General features: G+C 30.5%; 1 protein-coding gene across 2 annotated transcripts in view; it reads left to right on the top strand.

Moving 5' to 3' along the window:
• Positions 1-14827, top strand: part of Sgcz (sarcoglycan zeta) — a 461601-nt gene that overhangs the window by 334431 nt on the left and 112343 nt on the right. For both annotated transcript variants that reach the window (XM_027954701.1, XM_027954699.2), the window contains exon 3: positions 2924-3011. In XM_027954701.1, the coding sequence (XP_027810502.1) occupies positions 2924-3011 (88 nt within the window). The remainder of the gene's footprint in view (positions 1-2923; positions 3012-14827) is intronic.

The raw sequence follows: 14827 nt of genomic DNA, 5'->3' as shown, positions 1-14827 counted from the left end.
CTTTATACTTAGTTTATCACATACATGCGTTTGGATTAGGATTGAGTACCTGTTGTATAAAAGGTCATTGTGTTGTACCTAAGATAAATGAGCAATGGTTCTAATGCTCAAATATCAAATATGGTTCTAAGATCACACTGTTGATATATACGTGTGTGTGTGTGTGTGTGTGTGTGTATGCAAAAGGACCACATGTCATGTCAGTGAAAGTGATGCAATTATATGCATTGACTTTGTTTATCAAAAACAGTTACTTGTTTTTGGTTCAATTCAGTGGATCACATTTTAACAAATCAATATAGCATAATAATATAATTTTGTTCGCATGAATACAGTAGAGAATTTCTCATTATCGCTGATAGCTCTGTTTATAGTTTTAGTAAGTAAAGAGATTGCTAGTGCTATCATAGTAAAATTTTAATCTGGATATAAAAATTTAATTCCAAGAGGAAATTTAGTGGAATAATGTCAAAGAGAAGGGAAGTGTGCCGGGGATAGAACTTCAATAGGATCCCTACGGTTCAAGTAAAAGTGAATTGATATCATGTAAACAAGAAGCACAGTGATTAAAGTTTCAATTCTAACCAAGTCTGTTTCTCTATTAAATCAGACGAAAGTCCTATTGCTTTTTAAAATTGACTTTTCTTGGATCTTAACATATTTAATATAGCAATAATTCTTGTAAGATCCTTACATATTTTGTAAATTATACATACTAATGTTTCTGCTCTTATTTTTGATGAAGTTCACAGAAATTTATGTTTAATATGTATAGTAATTCAAATGAAAATATATAACCTCATCAATTAAAAAAATCTAACCTGTCATGTATGTTTTACTATTTAAATATTGAAAGCAGATAAATTAAAATTTAATTAAAATAATTTTTTAAAGAAATTTTTTGAACCATGTGGTGCTTTGTAGAGTTCTTATTTCTTTCATTCAGATAAATTTTATTGAGTTTATAGCTACTTTATAAAATGCATTGTTTCAATTTTACAAACATTAAATGCAATCTTTTATGTGCATTTATGTGTCTTCACAAAACATCTTCATGTCCTTATTAGAGATAATAGTGTTCTTACTGGGTATAAGATAGCTGTTTGCAAACAGTACTTACTTAGTCAACAATCTCTACTGTAAACAGAAATTTACATTTTCATATTACTTAAAATGAATGATAGAATTAATTTAAAATACTTCAGATATTTTAAAACTTGAATGTCAGATATATAGATGAACCTATGAAAAAAAGACTAGATAATTTTTTTTAATGCAGAAACAAAACTTTTGACTTGTGGCAGAAGAAACTGAGTTGTGATAAAAATATATGAAGAGAATAACATTAACTATAGTTGTTTTAGCACAAATGCATTGAAAGAATGAATAAACTCTTCATGCCATGGAAACTTACTTTTAGAACTCAAGTCTTAGATGGTGCATACTAGCAAAATCCACTTTAAAAAGAAAGTATGTGCATTGTGCATGTAGGCACAAGAATATATGCATGAATGTGTGTGTGTGTGTGTGTGTGTGTGTGTGTTTGTGTGTGTATGCATGTCTTTGCTGATCTCTTTGCATCTGGTCATAAGGACCCAGAGTAGCTTTAGGAAAAAGTCCACAAAATCTTCCTATGTGTATCCAATCACAAATTCCAAATCCTCATCTTGAAGGACTTTTTGTATGGTTTGTATATAAACTTGTATAAACAGCATCAGTGTAGAAGTGACAAGAGTGCTCCAGTGTGAGGATGGTATCAGGAGAGATTTTTACAGAGTTTCAATATCTAAAAGCCAGCTCTATGAGGGCAGGTATTTTTCTATATTTTGATCACCAAAATGCCTCAACCTCTAGAAAGCTACATTGTGCATAGTGAGTATTCAATAAATATTTATTGGATGAATGAATGAACAATTTGTAAATGATTACCCTACTTATATTTTAGCATAAAAATGAAAGTATAGGTAATTGTAAGTTATTTGTGTGAGGGAAACGATGGCAAAAGCTCAATATAAAATCTCCTAGGGATTGCCTTTCAATAATTTTACTATTAAGGGCTCAATTAGTGATACAAGTCAACAACTAAGCAGAATTAAATAACCCAATAGAAAATCTCCTATGCGAGCATCTTATTTTCTCCAGACCTTCTTATTTAAATCATTCTATGATTCATGAGCATTTACACATGAGGTATATGAACAAGGGAGTATCAATTTTTTATATAGACTTTTTAGCCACCCATTAAACCCCTAACAAATGCTTTCCTTCAGCAGTATATTAAGTATTGGGTATGTAACTGTATACATGTGACTGCCATGGTCCTTGTCACATGGATGTTTCCTCTTGTTATATAATCAAGTGAAAGAAAAGGAGAGAAACAATGAAATAAAACAAACACAACACCAGTAAAATGAATTAGTCCTGTGATACAGGCTTTAAACAAAATATATGGAATTTTGAAATTTGGGGATTAAGTGAATCCACAGTGACAGTGCTCAGATCAGGTAATTTTAAGGATCTGTCTTTTAAGCTGATTCTGAAAATTGCAAGTTAAACCTATAAAAGGGACATCCCCATTGGGATTGGATATAGAATGTCTGTGCAGGCAGAAGCATATGCCACTGGGAGAGAGAAACAAGAGAGGTGCTCTCCTTTTGACTCACAATAATCAGTAGAGTTGGAAATGCTTGCATCTTATAGTTAATGCCCATTGATAAAAAGAAAAACATTCATGTTCTACATAGAAATTACTATGAGGCACTCATTTCTTTTGTATTGTTCAACCAATGTTTGAAATATAAAAACAACTACCTAATATTTTAAAACAGGATTTTGATTGCACAGAAATACAGTATAATTTCATATGTGTTTGACTATGGTGATATTTTCTACTTGATTTATTTATTTTATACATGTTTCCCAGGATAGCCCACTGGTCTTACAGTCTGACAGGAATGTAACAGTGAATGCAAGAAATCACATGGGGCAGTTAACTGGACAGCTGACAGTAGGTGAGTGTTTTGGGGTAAAAATTATTTTTAAATTTTTATCCCATTTAAATTGGAAAAAAGTAAAAGTATGCTAATTTTTTAGTATGTAATTTCACAGCCAAGTTATCTTGTACATGATTTTATGTGCCATAGACTAGTAATGGTTTACTTTATTTAGTAATTATTCTTGACAATTTGTTATTGTGGGACTGGATTACATTTGTTCTGCTGGTCATTTTTCCTAAAATATGAAATGCACCATTTTCCTAAAAAATATTTTCATAACTCATATTGAACTATAATGAATACACCTTAAAAACATGTGGACTAGTATATAATATCATGAGGTCTATGTATCCTTTGTTTTAGATGAATAATTTTCTAATATTAAGTGCTTATATAGATTAGAAATAATATAATTATGAAGTATAATAAATATTAATGTTTATCAATTACTTGAAATTTTTTGTTAAAATTAACTATATAGTAAGGATTTTAGGACAGAAGTTATATTAAGGTAAAAAATTAAGTTTTCTTACATTTTCAAATACATTTTAATTTAGAGATTCATATTTTAACAAAACTTATATTATTGTTATTTAACTCCATTTTTATAAATGATAGATAAAAAGTCAGTTGCAACTATGTAAAATTATTAACAGATTTAATTTGCATATAGATGCTGAAGTAATTTTAGAACACTATATGGGTTCTGTGACATTACCTAACATCATTGTCTATCTTTATTTGCATACCTATATCTATTGACCTATATTATAATTCTGTTGATCTGTATCATATTTATATGGAGAGAGACTGAAAAAAATGTAATTGACAATTTTGAGGACTGGGTTAATTTTATGTTAATGAAAACTTAATTGTCTTTTAAATATAAATGCATGTTTTCGTTATTTCTAGTTAAAATATGAAAAATATGACATTTAAAATGTGATATTTACAACCACGAATTTTTATTGTGTCTATTTCCTTTGTATTTATATGAAATATTTTTGTTATTTGTTTTAATGAAGTCAAAAAGGAAACTTTTTTATATATGTGTTTTCTAAAACTCTAATTGCATTTCATTTATAAAAATTTAACTTTAGTTTGAATATTTTTTACTTCATTAAAGTTTGTCATTAGACATCTTTTAATTGCTATAACTACGTAAGATTTTGTTATAAGTAAAGATATATCAGTTATAAAGGTGAGCCACAAGCAAATTGATGAAAAATTAGAGAAAAGCAATATGCTATGGATGCAGATCTGATTCAGAACATCAGTTCCTCAATTTTAATGTTAACACAAATTTGTGATTGTTATTTTTGAACTGCATACACAAGCCAAAGAAAGAAGCCTACAGCAGGCAATTTGCCTGATATCATAATTTTCTTAAATTTGAGAACTCTTCACAAGATAAAACTGTCTTTTGCTTTCATTTCTTCGTCTAAAAAAAGTCCTTAGTCGAAATGTCAAAATGCTAAATAACCACAAAAGACTATGTACCCAAGTCCACTGTCAGATATAATAGCTGCATAATCCCTGCAGGTAGAGCAAAACGACTGTTTTGATTATAGGAATTGTAATAAGATGCCCTTTGCATTTCACTGGATGTTTTCCTGAAAGAAATATAAACAATATATTGTGTTTGTTTTTTTTAGTCCACTTTCCAAACTGATTTATTTTAGTAATAATATTTACCAAATAAAAAAAGAGGAGAGGGAGAGAAATGTTAAACAGCTTTAAAAGCAGCAAATTAATAAATTAATGCTGGTACATGTACACTTCCTGGGGGCTTAATCTGAAAACTGGTCCTCCGAATGTTGCATTGTTGAATTATGTCTCTCACTGCCTTGCATTTTTCAATAAACAGATCAAAAGAAGAGGGAGACTAGGGCTGGGCTGAGAAGATTACGTATTCACATTTGAAGTCAAACCATAGGGGGCTATTTAATAGTTGGATGAGCAGCAACACAATTTATCTCTTGAAGACTCAGTCTCTCATCTCTAAAATAGGGATGATGACAGGTTGACTGTTATAATAATAGAAATAATTTCAGCATCTTCAAAGGGCAGGTAGTAATATATTGAATTTGGCATTGATTTGATAGAGTAATTGAAATTGTTGGTGTGACTTAAATCACAAGTGTATTGGTATTTTTGAGACATTTCATGATTTTTTGTTTGTTTTATGTATCATTGAGACAGTAGTTAAATTATATGTTAGATTTTAATATTATTACAGGGATATGCCATAAAAACATCACAGATAATATATATGTGGAAACTTGAATCATGAAATGATAAATATACCTTATGTAAAATATGTAAGATATAATTGGATGAATTCAAGCAGTGTAGATAGACAACTTTCATTTCTAGAGACTAATTGTAATTGTGTGACATAAAATATATATTTTAACCTTGTTTTTTTTCTTTCAAATTTTGTTTAAGGACGTGTACTTATTATTTAGATTATTATTATTATTATTTAGATACTATTCTTGCCCATAATGATTTGTCAATATTTAAAATATTACAATATGTTTTGTAATATTTTAAATATAATATTTTAATAAAATATATTGTCTTAAAATGTAATATTTTTAAAAATTACATAATTGACAATTATGAACAAGAATTTTGAATAATAATTTCAGATATACTTCATGTTCTAAGTAAAACAATTCTAAAGTCTACCTATATGTCAATTACTATTAGAAAAGCATAATGAGATTTTATTCTCATTATATATGGGAAACAAAAATCTGTTTTTTTTCAGTATCTACTTGTTCCATTTTGTCTTGAAAGTTATATGTAAGAGATTTTAGCAAAATAAATATTCATTTTTCTGGTATCCTTCTCTTTCTAGCCTTCTCTTTTGTTCATCTTTCTGAGTTCATCTGAGTTCACAGAGATATGCACAATCCAGGCACAAAGCAAGCAGTATGCTCATTCTTATCTGGACTCACTCTCAGGAAATGAAACCAAATTATATTCATCCAATAAATGCACAGACAAGAGTTCATGTATACCTGACTGCTCATATATAACCAAACTAAATCTTAAACTTTTTAGACTTTGGGTAAAAAAAAAACAATTTGACAAATATTTTTGTAGACTTATAAGTTCCAGACTTCCCACTAAATCTAAGATTCTAATTTTTCATGACCTTCATAATTTTGGAGGAGATTAATGAACTTAAGTTTCTTCCTCCAACTTTCTCTTCTTAGAATAAAGCTGAAAGAAAGGAAAGAGATTGTTGGTTGAGAAGTGGTTAAAGAAAGTACAACATCCCAAGAGGTCAGACTCCCTGAAGAAAAATCAAGAACTTTCTTAAACAAGTCTCAGAGTCATTCTCCAGGTCAAATTTTTCTATTATTTGATCTATAATTACTACATTTGTTAGCAGAATACTCCTTTTTTTATATTGGTGACAAAACTGATTTGTGATTTTAGCTGTTTTTATGTTCACATGTGTTGATAACATGATACTGTTTTGCATAATTTTCCATCAAATAATATGGATAAAAATGTGAATTATGAACCATCTTTGCAAAGCTTCTCTTATTTTAGAAAACTGCTACAATATGATATATAGAATAAAACTAATTTCTAGGGTAGAACCACTAAAATGTTTTTGTGTAGTTTTGATATAAACTTTGTTTGTAACACCAATAATAGTAATAGTTAGCACTGTAGTAATAGGATTTACTAAAAATGTAATATTTCCCACAATATAGTTAGCTATCATTTATTTACCAATAATATGATTGAACTTTAAGAGACTTAAAATACTTTACTGGTAATTTAAAAACATAAATGTTAATGTCAGTATAATGATTGCTTTGTAATGAAAAACTTGGCTAAACTATTAAAATAGAAACTGTTTTTACTTATATTATAAAATATATTTTTATATTATAGCATCTTTGATATTTACAACATAAAAATATTTTAATAAAACAATAAATAATAAAACAATGTCTAAATGCCTATTGGCCTCTCATGACTTTTATCAATATTATATAGCTAGAGGATATAAAAAGGAGGGTAAATTTGGAAATATAATAAGAAATAGTCTTAATAGGTAGTTTTGTTTCTATTTTTTCTGTTTAGGTAGCCCCTCTTATTTCAATTTCCTCTACAAATGGCAATATGCATGTAGTCCTGTGACATAAATACATATGGCTCTGTATGTAGTCCTGTGACATAAACATAACAAGTTCCACAATGCCACTTCCAAAGTCATCTTGGTAACACATTAGGGATGACTGGGCATCTAAATTTTGAGTGTCTTTGTCCTAAAATTTGCTTTTAAAGTGTACTTAAAACTTCAATCTTATGGTTTAAACAGCATCTCATTTAAACATTATTCTTCTTGTTTAAGGTTCAATAAATTTGGGAGAATGGATTCTGAATGAATTAGTTCCTAGGAATTGATAACTATTATGGCCCAAATCATTTGTTCATCTTTCATGGTGTGTTCTCCATTTATCAAAAATGTCATAATCAAATTGTACAAAACCTTAATTACAGTCTTTAATTCTTAGTTTTCTGATTTTCTGCAGTAGTTATTAAATGCTTATAGTAAAGGAGGGCTTTAAAAAGCTTGCCTGTATAGCAATAAGAAGGAATGTCACTTGCAATAAATGAAAGAATGTGATAGTTATATTTAGTACAAGATTTTTGTTTATCAAAATTTATACTTGGTGGTTTAAATAACCTCATAGGAGAGAAAACTATAATAGTCAGCCTCTGCAGCAGGGTTGACTTTGGTTTCTAGAGAGGTCTTTAGGTTCTTGTGTCTTTTTTTTTTTTTTTTTTTTTTTTTGCCCTGGGGACTTAGGATGGAGTCAAAGTCACTAGGTAGGGATAATAACTGTCATATGTGCCAGAATTGATTGTCTACTTTTTCTTAGGACTATCAATCAGCTAGACACTTACAAAAGAACCTTTGAAAAATTTATGACCATAGATTTGCTTAATAAGAAAAATACGAAAATTTAAGCATTAAAATTTTAAAAGGATATATTTCTCTTTGATTTGTTTCTTTTTTTTCTTTTTGAATTAATACACTATTTTTGTGACAAAATAAAATTTGGGGAGCAGTTACTGTGGATTGGACTCAGGGGCACTCAACCACTGAGCCACATTCCCAGCCCTATTTTGTATTTCATCTAGAAACAAGATCTCACTGAGTTGCTTATCACCTCAACTTTGCTGAGGCTGGCTTTGAACTTGCTATCATAAGGGCTCAGCCTCCCAAGCCTCTGGGATTACATGCACCACCATACCTGGCTCACAAAATAACCACTTTAAACTATAGTAATTTTACAAGAAGATAAACTTTTTAAAGTTTCTATTAGTACATCTTTGTATCCTAGACAGTAATTAAACTACAATGACTTTCCTGGTGGTAAAGTTGTGAAGGGAAATGACTAAAACTGAAATGATTTTACTATTCTCTAGGAACTAAGTATGATCTTTTGGAAAACATATATTTTCCTCACATATACTGAACAAAATTTACATATAGTATAATAGAGTGTTGGATTATATACTGTGCACTATTTTTTAAAAACCTTGCACCAAATGGAACACTGGGTCTACTACGATGCTGGGAAAATGCTTTGAAGCATTCTGAGAACATGAAAGCAAAATGTGGGTTATATAAAATAATTGAGAGGGGTACAGCAAAACATAACTACTTTTTTGGTTCAATGTAATTCAGGGATAAACATCAAAACTTACTTGCAAGAACTGATATGTGGTCTTTTAAATATTTCTTAATCTATATTTACTTCCACAGGAGTTTACTTGTGACTTGATTTTTTTTTATTTCAGAAATAAGATTAACTGATGATAAATTGATACCTAACTAAGATTCTTACTGCATGGATGCACCTCTGCCCACATAAGTGTATCCCCCAACAACCAGGACACATGCATACACATGCTGATTTCTCCATAGAGCTGGATAGTATTGAAATGCAAAACTAAGATGGCTTTTAAAATAAAAAACAAAATATTTCTGAGTTTGTATACATAGAACTAATTAAAATATTAACATTTTATTTCACACAACATACCACAAAATAACTTGAGTCATTTAAACAGTGAGAAAAATCTCATGATTTAAAAGGAAACCGTTCACTATTGAAAAATTAATACACAAAAATGCTATTTAGAACAATTTTTAATGTTCTACAAATTTAAGATAATCCAAGATTTCATACTATCAGATAAAGAACATGATTGCTAGAATGGCTATTTAGTTATGACTAATTATAGAAAATTTTAAAAAACAGCAGAACCTAAGTTTAATGAAATTTATTATAACATGGAAATATATGAATTTTCACTGATAACAATATTAGGCAGGCAACCATATAATTTGCATAACATAAAAATAATGTAGAGAACATTTTCACCTAGATATCATAATTTTCTCAGAAACTGAGAAGCATATATACTTTATAATTATACTTTATATAATTATATAAAGCATATATACTTTATAATTAATAGCATGGATTCAAAAGACAGCTAGATAACAGCTCTGTCACTTCCCAACTATACAACCTTCTGCAAGTCACTCAGACATCCTCTTCAAGCTTTTGTGGGAATGATAAGAGTATTTATCTCCAATAGCACATATGAGAATTGAATAAGTTAACATATATGAAGGTTTTAGACCACCCTCTGGAGAACAGTGTGCATTATGTATATATGGGTGGCTGTAATTATTATTAGATCTACCTGTGTAGAAGGCCGGCTGGCTGCAAAATAACTGGGGGGTGACGAACGACTTGTGTTGATTGATACAGCAGGAGTAGGAGCCGTTTATTGCAGGACAGGAGCAGTATTTATACATTCCACACAGCTTATCTAATTAGCATAAACTAGATACATCAGTCAACCAATAAGGAATCTCCACACTTAATGGCTCGCTTTTGTTACTTCTCAAACCACTCCCTCTGGCATTTTGCCAGGCACCATCCAGACTTGTTTACGAACTCTAACATTCCCCTGGCTAAATGCCAGGTGTTATTTTGACTTGTTTACAGACTCTAACATACCTGTAAATAACTGTATACTTGACCAAGCTTCTGGGCTTCCTATGTATGACATGAGTCTATTTTGCTAGAGTGTCTATGGTTCTTTCCTATTCCAAACCTAAAAGTGAAAAACTGCATTTTTACCTTTAGAGGAAGAAATCAGTCAATGAATCTTCTGATTCATTTATTTTCTCAATATTTAATAATCATTACAGAAGGACATCAGATTGTATATTTTTATGTCTTTGACACATATTGTAGGTACTTATTTTTATGCTCAGATTTAAGTCAGTATCCTAGTTATACCTTTATACTTTCATGAAATTCTGACTTATAAAAAAGTGGTTTTTAAATGAAATTTAATTCACAAAATAATTCAACAAGTCAAATCACCTTATTTTCACTCATACTAAACATCAGCATGTTCTTTTCCTAAATAAATGGAGAAAAATGTAGATGAGAGTTTTATAATAAATATTTAAAGACCCCTAAAGTGACATGTAATCTTGCGTTAAAGCAATTACTGTGAACACCTGGGAATCACTTAATTGACTGCAGATGGTGTAGGACATATAAAAAGTAGAAGGTTACAGATAATTCTGACATACCAAATTTAACTTTTTATCATTGACTCCTTTTGTTTTTAACTTAGACAATACTAATGGTTAGACAACAGTAATGGTCTGGGACAATTTAATAAGAATAAATATTTTATGGAAAATGAATTATGTTAATATTGAAGCACAGACCAACAAAACCCTTTAGGTTTAATGCTACATGTTCATTCAAAATGATTAATGCATTGTTGATTCTCAGTTCATGATTAATTAATTAACATGAATTAAACTAATATTAATTGGTTTAATATTAATTAATCAAATTGGGAAAGTTACAAGTGGAAGCAGATGCCTATGATAATCAGTAGAAAGATGACACTCATAGAAATTAGGACCCTCAATATCTGTACTCAAGTATGATGATAATTAAACCTGAAGGAAAGATACTAATGCACACATTCTGAGAATTTGTTATCACAGAAGTGTTTATATTATTTATACCATCCTGAATCATTACATTAACTTTCCCAAGTTACTGTAAGTAACTGTATTATTGTTATTTAGTGACTGTGTTATAACTTTAATTTTTTTTAAAAAAATTAGCTCAAATATTTAAATTTTCAATTATTTGTAGACAGAAAAGGAATATTATGAATTTTTCTTCCTAGAGAACCTAGAACAAAACCTAATATAGATGATCTGGCTGGTAATTTTTCAAACTTTGCTGGCTCTTTCTTTTCCAGGTCCTATGTGCAGTTCTGTGAGGCTAGCTCTACTAATCAGTGCTCTGTGTTATAGTCCTAAAGACCTCCCTGGCAGAGCACTGACCTCAATTTCTCAAGATCAAGAGTGACCAATATGTTAAAATAGGCCATCCTTCATATGTCAAGGAATACCAAAGATTTGGGTGACAGGCAAATGTATGAAATTTCTCTCCTTTTAGACAAAAATGTATTTCCAAGTATGATCTTTGATATCAGTATCTATAGTTGTCAAAAAAAAAAAGTAAATCTAGTGAGGGTATAGGATAAAATGATAAATTATGCTACTTTTAAAACATATTATAAATTTTTATGTTATAAAGTGGCATATTCCCTCATTTTAATTCTACCTAGGTCTCCTTATATATTGAGACAAATAGATAATAGGGCTGGGACTATCACTCAATGGTAGAGCACTTGCCTAACATGTACCAGAAACTGGGTTCAATCTTCAGTATATTAAAAAAGGTAATGTAAGAAAAATTTTTTTTGAATAAGTATAATGCAGTAACTAAGTATTTCTAAGTTTACAGTACTGAAGACATCACAGAACAGATGAATAGTTATTAATTCTGTGATCATACATGTTTATTCAAAGTATAACTATAAATTATTATTTAAATTGCAATTTTCAAGAAGATTGTAATGAAATAGCATTACATATTTCAAAGCCTGTTAAAGAAAAAAAGTGGAGAAGCATAATAAACAAGATAGCAAAAGAGTGGCTTTGGACTTTATATTTTTAAATATATAATTAGGTCTTATGACTTATCTGAAATTAGTGAGTCTATAGCTGATACACTTAACCAAGCTTTTTAAAAATGGGACTCCTTTTGTGGAAACTTGAAACTTCAGGTGTACTTTTGTTCCATATATAATTGACTCATTGAACATGCAGGTTGTGTTGGCCTTAGTAAGAAACTTCTCTGGAAATTTTATTAATGGGGCATAATGCTCACAAACGTAAGGTTAGAGGACTAATTATCCTAAAACATCTGGAGGTAGGAACTAAATATAATTTAGGAGTCCATATTTACACAGAAGACTGTTTAATTGAGTATTCAGGGATCTAGAAGAAATCACAAAAATCCCAGACTACTAAAGAACAATGCTAATTCCCAGATTATGAGGTGGAGAGAGAGAGAAACTGTGGGGAAGCCATTGCTTATGATGACATGCGTCTATTAACTCCAGTACCTTTGTTCTCCTAAGCATCACTTTGGATTTTGTGTTAACTTTTATGCATTGTTTTAGAGAAATTCTGAATCAAATAACGTGTACATTTAAAAAAAAAAAGGCACAATGGGAAGAGAGAGTTGAGGATAGGAAGAGGAATAATTGGACCACAGTGATTCTTTTGATTCCACGTATCTGTTATAATCCTGACAATATGTACTCTATAATGAGGAAACAAAAAAAATCTCTCAAGTATTCCTTAAGATGTCTATCCATCCCTAAGGATAGGATGTAGCTCAGTCATAGAGTGCAGAGCACTTGCCTAGCATACAGGAAGTCCTAGATTTGATCTCCAGCACTGCAAATAAAGAAAAAAAAAACTTTCCATCCTTAATAAGCATTCTTTGATTAAAATATTTAATTCGCTCTTAGGCAGGATAGTAGTACATAACTATAATTATAGCTAATTTGGAGACTGAGGCCAGAAGCCCACAAAGCTAGCCTAGGCAACTTAGTTAATACACTTAACCAAGCTTTTTAAAAATGGGACTTCTTTTGTGTGTGTCCTCTGTGTCAAAGTAAGAAATAAAAATGCTGGGGTAGCCCAGTGGAAGAGTGCTTGCTTAGTATGCATGAGACCTGGGGTATAATTCTAAGTATGGCAGGGGAAAAAATTTATCTTTTAATTCATTTTTAACCTTCTCTTCAATATTCTCTCTAGATGTTTGTCATCTATTTGTCTGAAATCAAGAAAAGCTGATCACACATGTTTGCTTTATATAACCCTATGAGGGAAATAAAAAATTGTGCCTTTTATCATGGCTTTATGTTGAGTCTTCTCATTCTGATGTCACATAGCTGCTGCTTTGTTTTTTAAATGCTTACAAATTTATCAGTTTAATGCATAATTAATACACTTTCTTTTACCTTCTCCCAAAGGAATTTGAACAGATTAATAACTCATACATTTTGGAACCTATGTTTTCTCAAGTCATGGTTTTTTGGGAATTAAAAAAAAACTCTCTTTCTAATCCTGCATTGATTTTTCCATTCTTTCTGATAATATGAAGTTTCCTGTAGCTAATTCAATGACAAGGAGAAAATTAGTGGTTCTAAAGAAGTAAGATTTGTTTCTCCATACCCTCTGCTTGAGCTCCTTCTGATAGAATCTCCTTGTGCTTCTCACCTGAAGCCTCACTGATCACCTAATTTATGAGTTACTTTTAATTAAATCTACAAATTCATCAACAATGTAAATCATACTAGAGATATTGTGGGGAAACATATCTGGGGAACAAAACCTCCAATATTATATAATAGAAGATTAACCATCTACCTTGTCATTTTAAGAGCACTAAGATATTGTAAACCATACCAATTAAAATAACTAAAATAAAAGATATTGACAATTCCAATTGCTAGAATAGATGCCAGATTACTGGAATTTTCATAATGCCACTCTTGAGAATGCAAACTAGTGCAGTCATCCTGAAAAACATTTGCCTATTTCCTATAGATGTAAACATAGGACTACCATCTGGCCAAGCAAGCCAACTCCTAGGTGTTTGTCCAGGTTAAATGAAAACTTATGTTCATGAAACAAAGTTTATAAAAATGTTTACATTGGTTATGTTCACAAATGCCTAAAACCAGAAACAACTTAAATATCCATCAGCAGGTAAATGTATAAATATACAGTGACATATTAAGTTAGTGGAATGATATTCTACAACTAACAATAGTAAAAAACAAACAACAAAACTATTGACAATATGCCATATGAAATTTGTAGACCATATGGAGGCATTATTATGACATTCTTTAAAAGACAAAATTATAGCAAAGGGGACTCATCCCTAGTTCACAGGAAGGAAACATGAGTCAGTTTTCCCTTATTATTGTGAAATATATGAAACTGGATAACTTTATGAAAAAGAAGGTTTATTTAGCTCATAGTTATGGAGGTGGCATTAGCTCAACTTTGGTGAAAACCACATAGAAGATACTATTACAATTATCGTAACTTGTGTGGACACAGTGAGGAAACCAAAAAGTGACAAAGGTCTCATTGGTATTCCAAGAGAACGACATTAATCCCTTCACAAACCCAATGACCTAATGACTTCCTGCTAGGACCCTCTCCTTAAAGGTCCCGCCATCTCAATACTCCCACACTGAGGACCAAACCTCCAACACAGGAAATTTGGGGGGTAATAGCCACGTTTAAACAACAGCAGGTGATGTGACTGGAGGACTCATCTACAAAGGAATAGCACTAGGGA

This window comes from Marmota flaviventris, chromosome 3 (assembly GCF_047511675.1).
Source record: "Marmota flaviventris isolate mMarFla1 chromosome 3, mMarFla1.hap1, whole genome shotgun sequence".
Lineage (NCBI taxonomy): Eukaryota > Metazoa > Chordata > Mammalia > Rodentia > Sciuridae > Marmota > Marmota flaviventris.
This window is presented reverse-complemented; position numbering and strand designations above follow the sequence as displayed.